The 20,846-nt window shown below is 41.5% G+C and overlaps 3 protein-coding genes across 3 annotated transcripts in view; 1 reads left to right on the forward strand and 2 right to left on the reverse strand.

The window, feature by feature from the left end:
- Positions 1-1,187: 1,187 nt before the first annotated feature.
- LOC143425410 (uncharacterized) lies at positions 1,188-2,301 on the reverse strand. The gene is made up of 3 exons (XM_076898155.1): positions 1,923-2,301; positions 1,650-1,829; positions 1,188-1,282 (listed from the first exon to the last, which is right to left on the reverse strand). Exons 1-3 carry the CDS (start codon positions 2,299-2,301, stop codon positions 1,188-1,190), a joined length of 654 nt encoding a protein of 217 aa, XP_076754270.1.
- Positions 2,302-2,868: 567 nt separating this feature from the next.
- LOC143425411 (uncharacterized) lies at positions 2,869-11,317 on the forward strand. The gene is made up of 6 exons (XM_076898156.1): positions 2,869-3,243; positions 3,616-5,148; positions 5,200-7,107; positions 7,180-7,317; positions 7,385-9,352; positions 9,426-11,317. The coding sequence occupies exons 1-6, from the start codon at positions 2,869-2,871 to the stop codon at positions 11,289-11,291; spliced, it is 7,788 nt and encodes a 2,595-aa protein (XP_076754271.1). The 3' UTR covers positions 11,292-11,317.
- Positions 11,318-13,698: 2,381 nt separating this feature from the next.
- Positions 13,699-20,846, reverse strand: part of Fas3 (fasciclin 3) — a 320,223-nt gene continuing 313,075 nt past the window's right edge. Inside the window, exons 8-10 of the mRNA XM_076897573.1 lie at positions 16,460-16,490; positions 14,499-14,667; positions 13,699-14,101 (exon numbers count right to left, since the gene is read on the reverse strand). Of these exons, the coding sequence (XP_076753688.1) occupies positions 13,895-14,101; positions 14,499-14,667; positions 16,460-16,490 (407 nt within the window). The 3' untranslated portion in view covers positions 13,699-13,894. The remainder of the gene's footprint in view (positions 14,102-14,498; positions 14,668-16,459; positions 16,491-20,846) is intronic.

The following is a 20,846-nucleotide window of genomic DNA, read 5'->3' on the forward strand; positions in this document are numbered from 1 at the left end:
CCGAACGCCTTCGCCGACGACGGTTTGTGCACTGACCATAGCCGCACGATTTATCAGAATTTTTTTTCCGAACTACTCGGAAATCACCGTCTGATAATAAAATTCTGAGCTGCGCGAGTGTGCAGATAAAGAATGCGATCGTTCTTGTGTAGGCAGGATAATTTATACCCTCTAGCACCACGTGGATGTTGTAAAGTCACCTTCGAATATATTAGAATTTAGATCGAAACAAAATCCCGACATCCACAAGTCCGACAGCAAAAATTTCCGCCGCTCCAAAATCCTAATGGCCCAAACGACCGGCACGTGAAAATTCAGACGTTATTTTAATATTTACAAAATAACCGGTTAACTGCGTTCCATCGAACTAAACGAACATTTTCATTGAACCAAAAAAACCCCTATCAATAAATAAAATATATACGAGATTCAAATTTTTAATGTACTATGTGATTGAAAACAAATTTTTTCTCATCTAAAAGTTTCTTGTATACATTTGAATTTTGATTAATGACCATTTTTTTTTTAACCTTATTGAATTTGCAACGAATTGCAGTAGCCATAAAACCATTGAACCGATCGATATTTCCTCGTTACATGTTGCAAAATGTAACTTAGCACGTAGCTTCGCATCGCATTCTGTCCTGTTGGACTGTTTCTCCGAACTCCAACCGGTTATTAATGGTCAGCTACCTAGATTCTTTCACTTTGATGAAGCTGTGCAAGAAGAGGCTCCCTGGTTGCTCTCTTATCGTATCCTTATATTAAACGTTCACGGATCTTCTAATCAGAGCTGAAACGAACAAACATTCCTCTCTAATCCTTTAAAACAGCGGTCGTCCATTCGTAGCTCGCGGCAATCTTTGGTAATCTTGTTTGGTTGCAGGTATAAATAAAATGGTGCAAATAACGTTGTAAAAGCAATAAGTAAATTTTGTGTAACAAGTACCTCGTTAGATGATTTCAACTTCGAAAGTAGTTCGCATACATATTAAGGTTGGAGAGACCGCTCCTTTAAATGCTACACACCTTCTATAACGTAATAGTTTATACCGTTAGCAAGATACTGCATGGACTGCTACTCTCATTCCCCTGTACAATTTCGAAGAGATGGTCATCGTGACATCATATTCGTTACGTGTTACGAACCTCTGGCATTTTTCTCGATTCGATTCGATTTACCATTTTTATGTTTCGTCGGTTTCTTCCGTTACGATTGCTTCTCGAGCTTCGCGTTGATACTTTCTGATCTCTTCGTTATCCTTCGTCGTAAGCTTTACACCTAACGGACACAGTGCAGTTTTTATTGTTGTTACAAATTATTGCCACTGAGATGATAAATACGCAGCATCGTCGATAATTGTTGGCTTACATATGTTCAGGTTATAACCAGTCTCATTTGTCAATAAGTATATTGTACACGCGAAGTACACTTGTACTAATTATATTTCTGTTTTGCCAGATTACACGAACAAATTTCGATAGTCGAAACGTTCATGTAAACAACGTTCGTTTAATCGAATTTATGGCTCAATCGTTGAACAGTTATTTAATCGTTCTTGTTGATTGTAATTAAAAAATTGCGAAAGATCCGTGCATACTTTATACACTTGATTCTATTCTCGTTAGAAAATTGTCTCATCAGTTACCTTCCAAGCACACTTCGCTGTCGAAAGAACAAATGCTTTCGCATTCGCTATCTTCCGGTTCTTGCTCCTCTAATTTCTTACGAGATGGTTTTTTTCTTCTTCTTCTTTTTTTATCTTTTACGCATGGTATTACTTTCTTGTCGCTCTTCTGTCGATCAGCTGGGTATATCTGACTTAACTCTGGCATAGAAAAGAGTAATGAGAAGAGATCGGTTAGTTTCTGTACTGGTTTTTAAACGATATTTATGATACATCAAAGAGATCGAATCTTACTCGTAGTTTGCTGTTCAATTACTATCATCGGTACGCTAAGACCTATGCAGTCAGCATGACGCTGATTAAGAAGATATTCTCTCTCTTTTATCGATGGTTTTATACAGTTTAACACTAATTCTGCGAATGAAACTCGTTTATATATTTTTCTTATCAATCTTCCTGGTATCCTCTTCCTTCTCTTCTTCTTCTTCTTTTTGCACTTTCGATAATTAATTTTTAACGTTGGTTTAGTGCCGTCTTCAATTTCGTCTTCATCGATGCAGTCAGCTGTTGGTTCCTTGCGTTCCTTTTTCTTCACTTTCCGGCGTTTCTTTGACTTCTTTGCTCGTTCCTCTTTCCATTTCGCGTACGCTCGACAATCCTTTTCGCGATGCATAGTTTTTAATGATGGATTCTATGTCGGACTCTCTAGAAAACGATGTTGCGTTCTATGTTCATTATATTAATGGGTGAGTTGGTACTGGAATAGGATTTTCCATGGCCCTCTTCGTGAATATTTTGATCGATTTCCGATACTCATGATTGAGTATTCACGTTAAAATCATGTTGAATTTTTAACTGGCTCCATTTGGATTTGTGGTTCTATGGATATATTTCGCCGTAACTGTGAAGGCAGAATTGAATAAATTTTTATCGTTTATTGTTTCTCGTTTAAAGTAGGTATCGCACATTACGTATGCACATGCGTAATTAACTTCACGTCATAACTAGTATCATTCTTGACAGACAAATTACTAAGCATGTCTAAATTTTTGTAACGTGAAAATGATAACCGTAATCGGTTGGTGTTAGAAAAAAATCTGTGTTCAAAATTCCACGTTGAATTTTGCAAAGGAATTGTAGGTCACGTGTCAAATTAAGTGCTGACTGAAAAATGTCACAAGTTTAGCGTTTCACTTGCTGGTTATCATCGAAAACTCGGTTGCTAAATACAATTGCCAAAATGGATTTGGACAAAAAGGAAGCCGCCGCGAAGACAGTGTACGAAATGGACCGAGAGAAGAGGCAGATGTTCAGAGATAAATTGAAGCAACTGGCGGAATGCGACGAGATCGTCTCCACCGAGACTGTGAACGCTATTGGTCGAGTGACTGATGTTGTTCGAGCCGCTGACGACAATGCTCCTAGCAGCGATGAACTTGACGAAGACCTCCAGGAACAATATAAAGACCTAAATCTGTATCTAGGCCTGCCAAATGATACTTATTCTCTGACTGCAATTAGGCCAGAACTTCCATCGTGCGTCAGATACGGTGTACGTTCGGGACTGACGCACATCAACATGCCAAAATTTTCGCCATTATCTAGGGGCCATCAGGTGAACGAAATTTTAAAGATCGATGTAGCCATTGCGAGAGCAACTTTTGAATTCCTTATTATTCCCTCTGCAGGTTTTTGAAGAAAGTAAAATTGAATAATACTTATAAAAATAAATTCATTATAGTTTCGTGATATCATTATTCTTCTCTAAAAAGTAATTGAATTCGAAATTGCGATCTTGATGATTATTAATTATCTCGATTACCATTTTTTTCTAATTTCCTGACGTTTAACCGATTCTTTCAAGCTAATCGACACGTATCTCTTTCAATCTTGTCCACTTTGCACGCCTGCAAAGGTGTAATCATGGTGTCGAGAAGACGTATCTTCTGTCAATAGCCATAGTTATCATTTATAATGTCCGTAACAGGGTGGTGCGTCAGCGATTGCTGCGTTCGCAGCAACGACAGTCTACAAGTCCCATTGTTGGAACGAGGCAGTTATTGATCAGATCATCGAGGACGGTGATACATTTTACTGTGAATCATACAAGGATATAAACACCGACGACCGACGATTATTGTCGATCCTTGACTTAAAGAGGACACTTTGCGTCCAGAACAAGCTCACCGTGAACGTTAGCATCCAAGAAGCCGCGTACGCTGGAAAGTTTCGCTCCACTGAGCCAACAGAGTTGCATTTGGTGAAGGCGCTGGACTTGTTCTTCAAGCGCCACAAGGCTGGCATTTTATCGTCATCCGTGTTGAACGTGGCGATCTGGAGAGATGCGAAATATTATAATCTGTTCGACGGCCAAGCGAGAAAGGAGAGCTGCGAGCCAGCGCCTGACGGAGTCGATGGAACGGCGAAGCTGTTCCTGGTGAAGGATCTAATAGGACTTCTCTTCATTATCCTCGAGAAGAGTAACGTGAAGAACGAGCCTTTCGTCCTCTACGCTATTGCCATCAGCGGTGTGGATCATTACACCCAGCCAGTGGACGCTGACAAGCCAGAAAGAGCCGATCAGATACCCCAAAGGCGACCAAGTGGTTACAAGATACAGGAAAAGTATCGAGCAGTGGTGCAAGGCTCTTATCACATCACGCACCCCGCCATACCAGCCCCGCTTCGTAGTCGAACCTTCTTGATCATAGCTCTGGCGGCTCTAATATACTCGCGTCTGGTGAACGCTAACAAATGGACCAGCGCCCTGATCGATCTAATTTTCAATCAGTCGAACATCTATTTCGTCGATTTGGTACGCGTCCTCGAGAAGAACCTGCACGACGAAGAGTTCGAGCTTCGTCTGGACGACGTCATGGGCGACATTATTCTCGGCGCTTACTCCGCGAAAGTGAAGATCCGAACGAACGTTGTCCCGGGTTATGGACAGAAAAGAGGCAAACTTGGCATCGATGATGGCATACGAGAGTTTTTCGCGAGCCAAGTAACCGGTTTGCTGGAGATTAAAAATTTCTTTTACGCAATTTGGAGGCACGACGACACTTATTACTTCATGGATCCGTATGCTTGCGACGACGAGGGGTTTCGAAGCGGAACGGCTGAACTGGACGGCTATTTGAATCCCGGAGAAGCCGCTTGCGTGACGATGAACAGCTCGATCAATCAGGTGGTGGAAACTATAATGGAGAACACTGGTACCAGGGACAGAGATCCCTTCATGATCCACGGAGTTAGGGTGCTCTACGTGAAGACTGGGACCACACCTGGCGGTCCTCTGGAGAAAGTGATCTACAGGGAGAAGGGTACGAATCGCAGACCACAGCCTCCTCCAGCGGCGATCGCGAAGGAAGACGTAAAGCAAGACGAAATAGTCGATACGAAGCCAACGATACGGCCAGACATGGACAAAATGAGAGACGTCGCGGTTCAAGTACCAGATCTGATCAGAGACGCTGAGGATTACATGATGGCGGATGACGAACCATTAACTTACGTGATCGTGCCACCCGAAGAACCGAAGATGGAGGAAGAACTCGGAGAAGAGGAAGAGGAAGAGGAGGAAGAAGAAGATATGGAGAGGTGGCGAGCAGAAGCTGAGGAAACGGAAGACGAGGAAGAGGAAGCGGTTGAAGTACCAGAAGAGAAAGAACCCGTCGAAGAACCAGTTGCAAGGACAGTAAGAGGTTACAAAGTGATCAATCCTCATCGGTTGCTTCTGCATGGTTCCAAAAACTGTTTGGACGATAGTTTCGTCGATCGTTCGAGGGGCAAACAAGGGTTGATAGCAGCTCTGTCGGCCTTGGCTTACAGGAGATTAAAGGAGCCCGCGAAATGGCGAAACATGGACGTTGATCAGCTCGTCGACGTGAGCAATAAAATTTATGAAGACGTCATAGACTGGATCAGGAAAGGGCGTCCTGAGATAAAGGATGAAAAGATGGGGGAGTTGATGGGAGAAGAGGAAGAAGAAGAGGAAGAGGAGTTGGAGGATGAAGGAGAAGGGGAGGAAGAGGAGAAATTGCTACCTATACCCAGTCACTTGGATATGACCATGTTACCCGTTAGACTGAAAATGGGCGAGAACGACGTGTTTTTTAAGACGAAGATGAAAATCATTCAGGGAGAAGCGGTTCCATTGGCGAACCTCGCTGAGGCCCTCGAATGCTACTTCCATCGATACTCAGAGTTGATATTGGAGAACAAGAGATTATTGTATGGTATTTGGAAGGAAGACACGAATTTCTTCATGTTCAATCCCTACGGAAGCGATCCAGAGGGTTGGCGTCTTCGCGACTACCCGGCTTCATTCGCAGTGGTGGCCAACCTGAACGAATTAATCGATCTCCTATACGGCGTAATGGAGTTCAATGACCCGGCTTTTATTATTCACTTCGTTGCATTGGATTCCATACAACCTGGCCTGTACGCTACTGAGGATGAAATAATCGTTCCAGAGGACACTGGGATCGAGCAATTCAAGACGAGATTCTTACCAATCACGGACGAGGATCTAGCCAAGTTGGAGGCCGAGTTGAAGGCAGTAGAGGAGGTCGAAGAAGAACCAGACGTGGATGTAGTGGATGTTATGGACGAGGAGGAGGAAGAGGAGGAGGAGGAAGTGGAAAAGAGAGTCAAAACTCGTACGGTACACGAAGAAGTGGAGAAGCCAATAATCGATCCTCTCCTCGAAGTTGAGGAGCAAGAACAACCTGATGCGCCCTATCGGTTGAATCTCATTCTCCTAACGACCAACATGAAGATCCAAGATGAAAACGAAGAAACCATCGATCAAGTGCATGAACAGATAGCCCTGGAGAAATTAAAATACGATCATCCTCCGCCTTACGTTATGCCATCGGGTAAAACCTTGCAGAAGTTGCTGGAAGCGAAACGAGCGAAGAGATCCATCCCATCTTTAGTATCGAGGTTCTCGATAGACTCCAGGCTAGATGTGAAGAAGAAGGGTGGCCTCGCCACGGCCTTCATGGGCAAGTCGGCTATGCTCATGCAAGCAGACATGGCTGAGGATGTTAAACCTTCGAAGATGATCAAGTTGTCTCCGAAAAGATATTTGTATTCGCGAATTTTACCGATTTGTCTGATGCCTCTGAGGGCAATCAACGACATATACATCCAAGACGAGGACCTCAACAAAGCCATACGCGAAGAAGAACTACAGAGATTGGAGGACGAGAAAAGGAGGGCTGAAGAGTACGTTCGCGATGACATGCCGGAAGTACCTGTCGGAGTTCGCATTCGTCCGACGTTGATACCACTCGGGCCAACTATAAAAACGCCTACCCCTGAAAAGAGAATGACCACCTGCATCGAGAAGAAGAAACGGAAGTGTTTGTTATCGAAGGCTGACGAGGGGGATGCTCTGATGGAGAAGATCCTTTGCAACACCGAGGATTTGTTGCTAGAATTGCTCTTCCCTGATTTTAAAGCGAAAGATCAGGTTCGTACTTTGCAGTACTTTAATGAAATGATTCGTAGATTATTATTTGCGATACCTTTGTGACTTCCATAGTCGCAGCTGGAACCAAACATTACGGACTCGAAAACTAAGAACTTAACTAAGCCGATGGCCCCCGAAACGACGACAATTAAACGAAGTGCCACTGACGATCAAAAGAAGAAATCATCGCAAGATTCTTACGGTTTAAAAGTAAGTGTTATAATATAAATTTAAAATTGTGACTGTGTTTTGACACGACTTTTATTTTCACTCGAAGCTTACGGAAGATGGAATTCGAATACTGCAAGGTAACATGTGCCTCGAGAATCGCACGGTAAACGAAGCTTGCCACTTCAAGTCTTGCTTCTTTGCCGCGTTACTCTGCATCCTGGCGAAGATTAAGTTAGACCCAGATCGATTCTCGGGGAAAACCCTGGATCAACTAATTTTCCTGGGGGACAAGATCTACCAGCAAACCGGGAAACTTCGATACAAACCGTATCGATGGTTCCATCACATCGAGATCCTCGACACGATTTACAACGTGATTACGAAGCAAGTGATATACGCGGATCCTGTGAGCTGCGAGGACGACGAGCTCGAGTTCGTAGTAGAGAATTTCTTCGAGAAAAATAAAACCGGAATAATCGTCTTCTCTAATTGTTCGTACGCCTTTTGGTCTGCGAACGATCGATATTATTTGTTCGATCCTTACGCCTGCGACGAAAGAGGAAACATGTCGGAGGAAGGTTATTCCAGTCTCATGGAATTTTGCGATCAGAGCTCGATGATCGAGAAGATCGAGGCGAATGTCGGCGAGAATACGAAGAAACCGTATCGAATATACACCGTGTGCATAGCTCACATGGAGACGAGGAAACGTAAGAAGAAACGGAAGAAGAAGCGGGTTAAATGCGTGGAGAAGCCAGAAGAGGAATCGAAGAACCGCGTCGAAGAACCGCCGGAAGTGGAATTGTCTACTGCGTCTGAAGCGTCTTTGATCGAGGTGGTTGACTGGGTGAAGCAAGAATCGAAGACTAGTCTTGTATACGACATGACAATTCCTGGTTTCAGTCCCATTGAACATTATAACGCCTCGATGTTCGACGTGACCGTCTTGGAGGACGAAATCACTGACCCAAGGTTGGCACCTTTCAAGAAGTCTTCGTTGAGGCAATCAGAAAAAGCAGAGGACGAATTCGAGGCGGTAAAACTGTTGGTCAGGAGAAAAGTGTACAACAGAAAGTTCAAACCACACACAGCAGTCACAACTCCGTTGGATGTTTGCATCATGGCCTGGTCGTTGATCCACGATCCAATTACCTGGTCCGTAAGAACAATTAAAGGATTGTTCGACGCCTGTGTCGATTACACCTTCGATAGCATTCTGGCTGCGGAGGATTCGACTGTTAGCGAGCTGACCGATGGCTTGCTACCTGAATTTGAAATAGCCAATTACATCTTTCGAGTAGTGTTCGTGCCCCTTCATTACGGAACGCTTTACAGTAACGAGGGTTGGAACCTTTCGATGTCCTTGCAGAAGGTGTTCGCCACACCCAGTTACACAGGCGCGATTATAATCTGCGGCGACTCGCACATTGGCGTTTTAAAGAAGGAGGAGAATCACTTCGCCTGGTGGACAGTCAGGAGGACGAAAAATTTGAGGATCGTAACATCGGTAGATATGAAGGAGTTTTTGAAACTGATCGTTCAAGAGTTCGATCAACCTGAACAGGCGATTTTCGTGATGAGAGTGATCACTGTGTCCTACGCGCAAAAGGTCGATCCTGACTGTAGCGACACGAGAGGTCTTCACGAGCCAGTGGTACCAGTCACCTCGTTACCGGAAATTCACACAATGCCCCAGAAATCTTATGACCTCGAAGCGATTTTCAAGCCTACCATGCCAGATTCCAACAAACCGATCTTCATACTTGGAACCGTCGCTCTGAGCAACAGAGACGTGGTGACTGAGCCGAAAGTTAAGAGGTGTTACTTTGTTGCTGTGCTAGCAGTGATGGTGAAGAGAGATATCATCCAGAGCCCGATGCCAGGAATGGTTGACAAGGTGTTGGAGGTAGCTGAATCGGTTTACAGGGAGTTTTCAGAGCCCAAGTTCCATACAGAGCACATCCTGCGTAACGTCACTGTGATGAACAGAATCTTCGATTTTCGTGATTGCGCGTCCCCTCTAGCGACGCTCACAGTGAACGCGAGGACTTTAAGGACTGACTTTTACAGTCAGGTAAGCAGATCCACGTTTGGTTACTTATAGATTAATTGCAGATAGATAAATTGAATCTTTCAATCGATCATAGGTAAGGAAGCATTTGAAAAAGTATTTTAAAACGAACACAAGTGGGATTCTACATTTCTCCAATTGCTGTTACGGCTTCTGGTACTCGAGAGCCACCAATGCGTATTACTACATAGACCCGTATCAATGCAACGAGAAAGGAAGGAAAGTTACAAACGGCGGTAAAGCTTGTCTGTGCATTTTCGCGACCATTTGTCAGATGGTGAAGAATATGTGCTTCAATCAATTCGAAGAGACCACAGGTTTCTTCATTCATCGTCTCCACGTGGACTCGGTGAACGTACCGCCGTTCAGAACGTTCAAAGAGGATCCCATGTGGTTGTACCTGGATTATCACTGGAACTTCCGGCACGCGCCAGACATTGTCAAGTCAGGTACGAAGAAGAAGCGCGTGGACGAAGGAAAAACGGAAAATGTCAAACAATTTTGGAACAATTACGCCGTCGAGGTGTCGAATCTTATCTACTCAGTCTGGGGTACCATTGGATCGTACGATTCCAGATTTGGTGATCGAGCTGGAAAGAATCAGGCAGCCATTTGCGTGGCTGCGCTCGCCATGCAGTATCTCAGTCATCCGTCAAGATGGGGCCCAGCTATCCTGGATTCGGCTGTGATTTGCGGCGATTCTTATTACACAGAAAGTCTACGAAGCGCTGTACAAAAATGTTCTAAGCACTACAACACGTTCAATCTACAGTCTTGCTTCAAGATCTTCCCTCATCTGTGGACCATAGATTTCAAGGAGGGTATTTGTGGAATTTTATACGGCGCTCGAAACAGAATGACTCTTACGATGGCGTTGACGAAGTCCTTCGAAGAGTCACCGAACGTTCTCATCGAATGCAACAAAATCACGTTGGCGACTCTAGCAGCGAAGGACGGGTACTACGTCGCTGATCCTTGCTGGGTTGGGCCACCGTTATTCGATAAAGATCACAGTGCAATCTACGTTCTTCGTTGCAGAAACATGAATACTTTGATCTACGCGGTGATCAAGATGTTGAATACCAACCAGAAACTCGACTTCCGTTTGACTCCTGTCACGTTCACGTTCGAACAGGAAGATTTCAACTTGGCAGATGGGAAGAAACGCGAGGTGAAGAAGAAGGTCCTCCTCGAGCCCGTTAGAACTGCTCCAGGGAGAGCAGACGAGGTTGGCCTGTCGATACCAGGCGCCCAAACGGTACCAGACGGAGACTCGTATCTCACGTACTACAGAAACCTCGCTACTGGTATACTGAAGGGTCGCGAGCTGGAAAATCCGGAATTACCATCCGTCGAGCCAGTGTTACAGGAGCATAACATGACGAGCATGCTCGTCAGCACCACGTGGCATCTGAATCTGGGCCAAGCTGCTCCCCTAGAGAAAGCTACCCCCGTGTTCGACGCTCAGCTGATCGAACACGTGCCGGAACAGTGCGAGAAACGAGTTGTCGATTCGTTCGTGCCGTTTCATCCTGCGCAGATGTCGATCACTGACTTCCTGGCAACCTGCGACGATTATCCGAGAATGGTGGACTTCACCAGCGACCGTGCCCCGCCACAGAGGCCGCTCGAATGCGCTGCCACCCCCAGCTTCGTCACTGACGACGCTCGTCAACAATTCCGCGCCTACGCGGACGATATGGCTGACGAAGTCTACAAGACTTACAAGCATCGTCTTCCAAAACCAGCTAGGCAACGAACAGCTGCTGGCGACAGTAGATTGGCAGCGGACGTGGGAGACATTCATACTATTACTGAAGAAGAGACGGAATTAAAAGAGAACTCCCCCGCTACTGAAGGAGAGACGGAGGCGACTGATGACGATGTGTACGCGGAAACGGAAGCCACTGAGGCGACTGATGAAACTGCGGATGATGATTGAACAGATATTGCTTTTAGATGACCAATTAATTTTATTTATTATTTTTTTTACGGACCATTTTTGGTGGAAGTTGTTTATATCCTTTGGAATCAGGTAAAATTTGTGAATACTCTTGCATAGGTTTTTTTTACTATACTTCATCATTGTTTGTCTTTGCAAAATGTGAAATGTGAGCGGAAATGTCACAATTTTATTAGCGTTGATTTTTTTTAATAAGTAGATACTCGTGTATTTAATGGTTATGATGTAATCCTGGTAATACATTAGCGGATTTTAGGCTGAACGTAAGACGTTTCTTATGTCTTGAGATGTTTCTGTAGGAGTGATGTGATATAATTCAACATTTTTTTCGGGATCAATTTGGTGAACGTTTTTACGATCCAATTTCCAGTGATATATGTTTATTTTTTACAAGATTAGTGTACTGCACTGACGTTCTTTTTTGTGATATAATCGAATGATAAGTAGAAATTCAAAACATATAGTTTACCTAACCAAGGTTGTAATGGAACGAAGACGATCCCACAGTCGTTCGCCTCTGAAACTGAAGCGGGCAGAAATGTAGATCGAATTGTAATTTATTTGACAAAAACGTACAAATTAGTAAGAAAGTTCAATGGTGGACGGCAATTAACATTACAATTAAAACTTTACAGCACAACGATACATAAGTAACAGACACCGTTCAAAATGATTATTCTACCTGCAATAATAAAACAGGGCTAAGCTTAGAATGACACAAATTGCAAAGGTATTTAATAATAATAAAATAAAATAAAGTACAACTAGTTGTCATAAAAAAAAAAAAAAATTCTACAAATATTTTTAACGTTAATCAGTATTAAAACCACGCGACGCACCTCGTGTAATAATCGTTCGCGTCTAATGATTGTTAATATTAAAACCCTTACTTAACATACCTAATATAAAAGAAAATTAATACAACTTATATAACATAATGTTGCGTACAATTAATAATATATACCTTTCAAGCATATACGGAAATCCACAATATACAACAAATACAGTACACACCATTTTAAAGCAGCTTGGTTCGTTCTGTTTGATATGGTTCAAAGTGGCATCGGTGTATCGATTGGATTATTATTCGAAATTATTTTTCACATACGATATAAAAATGTAAACTATCGTGTACTTTGAATCAATCGAAAGAAATCTACGAAATTAGCATTCATCGTTCGATATAGGCTTTCAACATTTATTCTTATATCTTTACTCTGTTTCAACTTTCATAAAATTCGATAGACTCGATAGTTCGATTAGTACCTTGTACGTATTCACAGCAGTTTATAGGAAGCGAACTTTTCAAGCGACTTTCAAACGAACAGCGCGTACGAGAGAAGTATTACATTTAGATTATATTTAAACGCGCGATAACAATATTAAGAAGATTTAAGTACGTTGAAAATTGGATTTTCTTCCGCGTTTAACGCGTTCCCATTCGAAAATCTGATCCGAGCTGATGCAGACGTGCTTTTGTCATGGACAATTTCGAACAAACTCCCGAGGAACTGTCAAGTTCTTTCTTAAGTTCCACAACTCGTGCGTCAACGATTGAGAATATCGATAAACTGTCTCTCTCGTCGGAGTTCGTATCAAAATTTTAAAATTCCGATCTTTCTTGGTCTTCAAACGATTCGAACACGAACGCCTTATCGTTGCGTTCAACGATATACTTTCACGAAACCGATATACTGTCGGTCATTTTGTTCTTGCACGGGAGGTATTTCATTTCATTTGAACGTGAACCTTGAACATTAAATGCTTTTTTTAACCTTGTACGGACACAATGGACGAGTATCAAAAGGCGACCTGTTTAAGACTAACAATGTAAGGACCGGTTAAAGACCGGTTCTATTTTATCAAATTATAATAATGATTTCCAGACGAGCATCTAACGCTCAAAGAGGTTAGTCGTCTAATAAGAAATCGACGTGAAAGAAAAATTACAATGTTGATTAGAGCCAAGTACCGTGTGGTCAAATTTTCGTTACACCTCTGCAAGTACTTGCCAGAAATGCACTTTTATTCTGATATTCGCGAAGCTTATGAAAAATTAAATCCTTCTCTATCAGCGTATCGAACAGTTTCCCGATAAACGATTATATATATATCTATATTAAGTCGTTCTCAAACGTGACATTCTTACGCGTACGTGTAAATTTAAATTAACTTAAAGTAATCTAGGCAAAGAATGAATTCTTGCGAGAGAAGAAAGATACTATAACCGTAAGTAGATCGTTGGATCGTTTTTTCAGTCGAATCTGAGCGTACAACGAAAGCTGTCTCCGCCATCCCTAAACGCGAATATCGTCTAGAATAACGAACAATTTTCACGATTTCTTATAATATTGCTTCACACGTTGCATGTTCACGCCAAGCATCCACATTCTTTAATCCACTACGGCTATCGCAAATAAATTAAAACGTACAAAGTCTAGATACAGAATATGACAAAACGGTCTCTTAATTCTACGATTAAATTGTTAACTGAAAAGGATCGAATTAACATATGAAAGAAAAGGATAAACGTTTGATTGTTTCGTAAGGAGCTCCACCTCCTCGTGGGAACGAACAAACGCTTACTCGTTATTGGCTGACTGTTGTTGTTCCTCTGTCGCTGGTTTGGTGTACAGAATTTCAGCGTATTCCGTTTTGTCGTCGTTCAAACGACGAGGGCCAGCGCCCTGTTGCTGCTGCGTTAAATCTAACTCCGCGTAAACAATTCCTCCTTCGCCTCCGGAAGGATTGGGTTTATTTTCTTGGCCGCCCGACACGCCACTCTGAAGCTGTAAGATCAAATAGAATCGTAGGCATTCGTTAATAAAAATTCATTATCATCAGAAACTACTTTCTACGGTATCAGTCCGTCGCCAGGAGAGGAAAACAACGATTCACGTATTTACTAAGGTACGCTTGAATCATCGATATCATAGGATCGCATATCGTTAAAAGGATCTCGATATGTAGAGAGAACCAAATAACAGAGGCTCGATCTGTGTGGTGCATTAAATTTGAATATGTAAAACAAGCCAACGGGAATGGAGAATTTATGACGTTGTTTAAGTGCTTCGATCACTGAAGAAACGGGTAAAGAAAACATTTCCACGAATAGTTCAGTCATGCGTAATGATGCAAAGCAGACGTCATTCAATGATTGTACACAGGGAGATTGGTAAGGAATACCTTCTCGTCATCGACTGTAACGACGGTTCTCATGGTGTCCGTGTCCGCGCCAGACACCTTGTCCTTGTTACGCTTGAAGAGACGGGACAGGCTGAGTCTCGATTTTCGTTCACCTCGTGATCCATCGACTTCCGTCCTGGAGTAACGCCCGGCACTCTCCGTGTCACTTCTAATCAACACAATTCGTTCTTTTTTAATACGATAGTAAAAGTTCCCTTAACTATCTCCATTTCTATGTTCTTTTACCGTTTTTAAGCGACAAAGTACATTTTCACAGGACGAGATTACAAGATCGAGGCGAGACACGAAGTTCCAATAAATTACACAAATAAAAAATACGAAACAGGGACGAATACAAAATGTTCCATGTTTATTTCGATTGCAATGTTGAAAATTTTGTACATATTGAGGTACACGTAGAATGTTCGTTAGTTCCTTTTTTTACAACAAAACGACGCGCGACGCGGAAAACAAAAAAGTGATAGAAAAGTTGGACGGTAAGACGGATTATGTACGAACAACATAAATGTAAATAATTGTGATTGATTTTTAATTGCCTGAGACGAATGAATAAATACTTTGTTGTTATTTAAATACCGTGCGTTACTGAGTAGTTCAAGGATGGCAAGTTGAATTTAATAAAAAGAGATTTAATTGGCAAAAAAGTTAATCGCACGTTCAATTGCGCACGTTGATTATATTTTTGTCTTGCATATTTTAATTATAATGTGACTATATTATATATATATGTATAAATGTCCTATACCATTATGATATACTATGAAAAACTGGATTAGTTAATGGGTTAGAGCTACTTAGCAATAGAAAAACTTTCTTGTAACGAGTTGGATGTATTTCTTTTCAATTATTTAGTTGAAAGAAAGAAACATTTTATTTATATAATCCAGTATGATTGAGCGTAACGACTCGAATCGATATTTTATCGCACAGTTTTAATGTTTAGAGGTGAAAGGATTAAGTGCAACATCAAGGGTACATTTATAAAGCTGATTGATATGCATGCAGAGTGCGGGAGGGAAAAAACAAACGTGATTGAACAAAAAATTAAAATCGAGCAATAATGCGTATAATATGCGGTCATTTAGAAAATTAGATCTACTAATACTTAACGTTTATACGTTCATACATTTCATTGAATCTCCGCGAGCAATAGATATTCTTGCTAAGTAATTAATGAAATACACTTGGCAGGTAAACATTGAGTTAATTGCTTGAATTAAATTTATTCATCGACCCGTGCGGGAACGATTGAGTTCATAAGATAGCAAGATTAAGCGTAGAAATTTATTTCAATTATCATTATCGTAAGCGTGAGACGAATGCAAATGGAGCGCAGAGGATTATTACACAGCACAGTAACTCGGTATTTCTCGCAAAATGATGGGTACAACGACTATTGACATTGACGTGAGTTGATGTTCTCCATTTTCCGTGAAAGAAATAGAAAAAAAGCTTGCCTTCGCCTATCGACCTCGTCTGCGGTTTTCGATTTCTCAATACCAAGTAGACTAACACCCGCTGCCAGATCCGCGAAGTCTTTGCTTCTGACCGATCTCCTGCTAATATGGTAAATACCGATTCATAAATTTAATGAACTTCTACGGATATTAAAAGCGTCTTTCTATTCTCATTCGACCATCTTCTTATCGCGTTGATTTGCACAAAAAAAAAATTACAGAAATTTTAATATTCAAACATTTAGTTCCAAAGAATTGAAAAAAATTTCCCTTTCTTTTTCTTATTGTGTTTTGCTGGTTAAAGTAAAATTTCGTTAGTGTCAAGTACTCAAACGATTCGAACAGTATTCGTTGCGGAAAAGCATAGGCACCAGTGGGACGAATATTAGTTACGAAATTTGGTGCAAAATATTGAGATACTTGAAGTGCGTTGTGCTACTAAAGGGGCTTCCACTACTAAGTCTGTAGAAAATAGATACTCACGACTCGCCGAGGTTCCTAGACGTCGTGTTACCTGAAAACGATCGAAAAGCAACAGGTTTCGTTTAACAACGTCGCAATGTATTCGTGCATCTAATCACGGAATTCGGGATTTGCATCATCGAATCATTCGAATTTATCGTATCTTAAATGCGAATCGGTTCGTCAACGAATCACGCGAAACAACTATCCGGACTGCTATCGTCCGACGGTGCGAACCAATTTGAAGGTAAATGGAATTCAATCGCGGTCGACATTTCAATTTCACTGTGAATCCGATCGGGTTTCGTTGAAATTGAAATAGCGTCCGGAAAAATCGCGTCGACGGGATGGCATATTCTCGTGTACGTTTGCGTGTATTTAAAACAAATGTTTTATTTCAAAAATCATATAATACCTAAGTATAATATCATAGCGATGAATGAACTTACAATTAATTACATACAGCTCTTCTATATATTAATTTCATTTGAATTCTTAATTAGATTTTACTCTTGCCTATTGCGTTGTATCTACAAGTACAGATACAAAATGTTCGTGTTCATTTCGCGTTATTTCATTTCTCATGTGGTCGCTGTGTCTCTGTGTTTTCATGCTGGTGTGTGTGTGTGTGTGTGTTTGGTGGGTGTACGTGGGTGGCTGATCTGTGTATCGTACTATACGCACGCGTGTGTTCGTTCGTTCCGTCTATCGACCGTATAACATTCAAAACTTCATCGTTTTTTTCTGTTTCCTCTTTTTCGTTTTTTTTTCTTCTTCTTCTTCTTCTTCTTCTTCCTTTTCTTCTTTTTCATTTCGTTAAACAGCGTTTCTAATTGTTCTTCGCTCGTTTTCTTCTCTAAATTTTAACGTTTAAAGTAGCGATCTCTGAAGTATTCTTAAAGTGTTTCCACGTCGGTGATGCTTTCTTTGCACATTGGGCCCTCGTTACGAAATAAAAAGAGCTAGTTAGGAAAAGCATCGATACCAATGAAACGGATCCCCCGTAGGATCGACGAAATTCATTCAACGCGATCGATCGTTACGAATTTTCTACGTGTGCACGTGCGCTCGTCTAATCGATGATCGACATTCTAAAAATGTTTCAGAGAACACCATTTTCAGGTATTCGCGATCGTTACATCCCGTCATCTTTATAGTCGTATTTAATACCTAGACTTAACATAAATATATGTATATATATATAATATATATATACTCCATTGTATGGCCAACGATCATGCTTTCTCGTAATATTACACTAAAATTTTCTCGTTAATTCATTAAAAGTTTTACAAATCTTCAACCTCGCCCCTATCCGGAGACGAACGAAATTTTTTATTGTAGATCATTCTTCTTCTTCTTTAAAAAAAAAAAAAACAAGAAAAAAACGAAAACGTTCCGATACATTTTTCCTCGGTACGAGTATTCTAGAAAGTGCATACTTATATTATATATGTATATATATGTATCTTAATACACGTATGTATACAAATGTAATCGCAGCATGATCATCGTTGCGTTTAAATAATTAATTAATAATACAAACGTTACAAATAATGAATCATAGAAATGAATTACGAAATAAGTGTCTTAATATCGTTAAAAATGTACCGCAGGGAATTTCTTTTGTACATCAACGTATATCCGCGCGTTTAATATCCCTTAAAACATTCCCTCCGCCACTCGTTCCCCTTTTCCTCGTTTCCGTTTTCCCTCGCGTTAATCGATTATCGTTTCGTAGTCGCGCTGTGCGCGGGCTGAACAGGTCGAACACAGGTTGTGTATTACCGTGGGCGGACGAGCAACGTTTATGCTCGTCCACCTTTTGTTGCTCTCCACCTTCTCCCTTCTTTTATCCTCGCCGTTTGTACGACAGTATATTCATCAGCAAAATTCGTTTCTCGCGCGTAGATATGGGACCGTGAGGGGATTTCGAACGGGACAGGATAAACCCCGCCGCGTCTCGAGTCGTCGTAAAAGGCTCCCGGGGTATACTTTGGCAGTGATTTCTTTCGATTCGGATTCGTTTTCCGCTTTCGAGCGGGCCCGTTTTCCGCTGATGCTTATCTTTTTCCTTTTTTTTATTTTATTACACTCGTTATTTCGTCTTGTTATAACCTGTTGCGGTTTGTGAACGGCGATCATTTGAAACTCGAAAGGACGTTTTTTTTCCTTTAAATTTATGGCTACCGCTCAGTCTGTTTAATGGAATAAACGTGTAATTAAATTTATCTCGTCGTCGTCAGGGAAATAAAAATTCAAAGTGTTATTAGCTTATCGAGCAGACGAGCAAGAAAAAAAAAAGGAATATTAATAGTGGATCTTATGACAGAGAAGCATAGTCTTTCGAAGGCTAATTATATTGCGAATAATTTCTCAATGGCGATATCGCACTGCTCACTTAGGTTGAACAACGTGGATTGAAAGAATTGCAAGCAAAGGTACGAATCACAATTTGATCGAATGGCTGTTTATATCCTGTTTACCTTGCTTTCAATTTCGTTGCTCGCTAAAGTGAGTCGTGCAAAGTCGCTTCAGGGGTTCGTGCTCGCAAGAAATGATCGTCTTCGACCGCAAAAGTCCTGAAAAATGCACGGTTCCGTAAAAGTTCGACACGATTGGCTTGGTTTTCTTGTTTCGTCAGACGTGGGATGGTTCGCGTGTATAAAAAAGTTGGACGATCCTGAACCTCTATCGTGGTAATTCCGACGCGTCATCGAATCATCCCCTCGCGTGTCTATTATGCGTGTGTTAAGTAGACGCGTGTATCTTCTTCAGCGTTAGATTCTATTACATACACTAATACGTTTAATCGTTCGTACACATAATATATACCACAACGGTTACATGTGATTCGCTATGAACGCACGATGACACACATTTGCTCCACTAAGCGATACTCCTCTAAATAAATCGGCAGTATAAAGTCACTTCTTTGTACAATAACTAACTTAAAGAAGAGATAGAGCGGATACTCGTTAATATCGATCGATGGGTAAAAGTATAAAAAGATAAAGCACGAATCGTTAGTGTACGCATATATATTCCTTTCGTTTGCCCTTCTCAAGGTCCGTTTTCGAAACTTAGCAGAACAAAATACATGCAAGCGTGCGTCGTTCACGGATGCACACTGACATACGGATGCGGTTCAGCCTCTTTAACGGCACAAACAACGCTTCGACATCGCGAACACGATACAAAGTATTTAATTGGCAACGTACATCCACGTGTAATCGATTTACTTCTTAAACTATCCGACGCTTCACTTCGTTTACCGCACTGTTCTCGCCCGATCGTGGTCCCAATAACGGTCGTCCACGACCGGGCGACGCTCTCGGATCCTCTCGTTCGTCCCTGGCGAGATTCGCCTACAAAACTCGCGCTTAAGTTGTATAACCTTATTACTCTGCCTGATATATAATAGTCTTCATCTCAAAAAATTCACGGATAACGACAGGTCGCACGGCAATTGGAGTGCAAGTGGATAAATAAGTATTCAGTTAATATTTACGAGTTGCAAGCCAAGTGCCCTCGACACAGAATATATATAATATATATTCATTACTATTATATTCAATCTCGTACCATAATATTTATAATATATTTATATATATATATTTATTTATTTTATATATATATATTTAATATATACAACACGCATTAATTTCGATCGTCCTCGCCCGACCAGTTCCCTCGCTACAATTATTTCTCTACTTATCGAATCAATTTGCATTATTTTTTTTTTTTTTTTAATATACGTTTCAGTTCTGCTCGTCTATTTTTCAGCGTCCTCCTCAGCTGCCTTGTTCGATTCGTTCCTAAAGCTGACCGACTCGAGAACTCGTTGGACGAGACGATCCTCCTTTGTAAGTGAGAACACGATCGCATATGGAAAAAGTGAAGGAGTGTATGTGCAGAATTCGGAAATGTTTCGTCACCGAGTGACAGATACAAGGTTCGATACTCTCTCTCTCTCTCTCTCTCTCTCTCTCTCTCTCTCTTCCTTCTCACCCTCTTTATTCTCTTTCATCACTCACCCCGTCCCTCCCTCATTTCTCTCACCACCATACTAACACTTAGCTTAATAACTGAACCGTACGACGCCGTGGACACCTACGTTCGTAAACTTTTTACCTTCTGTCTCCGTGCGAGTGTACGTGTAGAATGTATCTGTCTGTCGTTCGTGTGCGTACAATATACGTGTGATATTATTACGAGCGTAGAGAATCATAACTTTCGTTTCTGTCGTTTCGTTTTGCCGCGCGTATTCTTCGGCAACGACTGAGCTAAGCAAAGGTATATCCGTACAAAAGTACAAAGACCACTTATTGTCGACGGGAATGATAATGAACTGACGAAACTCACTATTTAGTCGAGAATTGTTTCCGGTCGCGGTTCCTCTCGCCCC

Source organism: Xylocopa sonorina, chromosome 7 (assembly GCF_050948175.1).
Source record: "Xylocopa sonorina isolate GNS202 chromosome 7, iyXylSono1_principal, whole genome shotgun sequence".
Classification (NCBI taxonomy): Eukaryota; Metazoa; Arthropoda; class Insecta; order Hymenoptera; family Apidae; genus Xylocopa; species Xylocopa sonorina.

Coding starts and splice junctions, on each gene's coding strand:
- LOC143425410 (XM_076898155.1), bottom strand. CDS start 2,301: ATGCATCGCGAAAAGGATTGTCGAGCGTACGCGAAATGGAAAGAGGAA. Junction 1,830..1,922: donor AATTGAACAGCAAACTACGA/GTAAGATTCGAT, acceptor TTTCTATGCCAG/AGTTAAGTCAGATATACCCA. Junction 1,283..1,649: donor CAGCGAAGTGTGCTTGGAAG/GTAACTGATGAG, acceptor TGTGTCCGTTAG/GTGTAAAGCTTACGACGAAG.
- LOC143425411 (XM_076898156.1), top strand. CDS start 2,869: ATGGATTTGGACAAAAAGGAAGCCGCCGCGAAGACAGTGTACGAAATG. Junction 7,108..7,179: donor ATTTTAAAGCGAAAGATCAG/GTTCGTACTTTG, acceptor TGACTTCCATAG/TCGCAGCTGGAACCAAACAT. Junction 7,318..7,384: donor AAGATTCTTACGGTTTAAAA/GTAAGTGTTATA, acceptor TTTCACTCGAAG/CTTACGGAAGATGGAATTCG.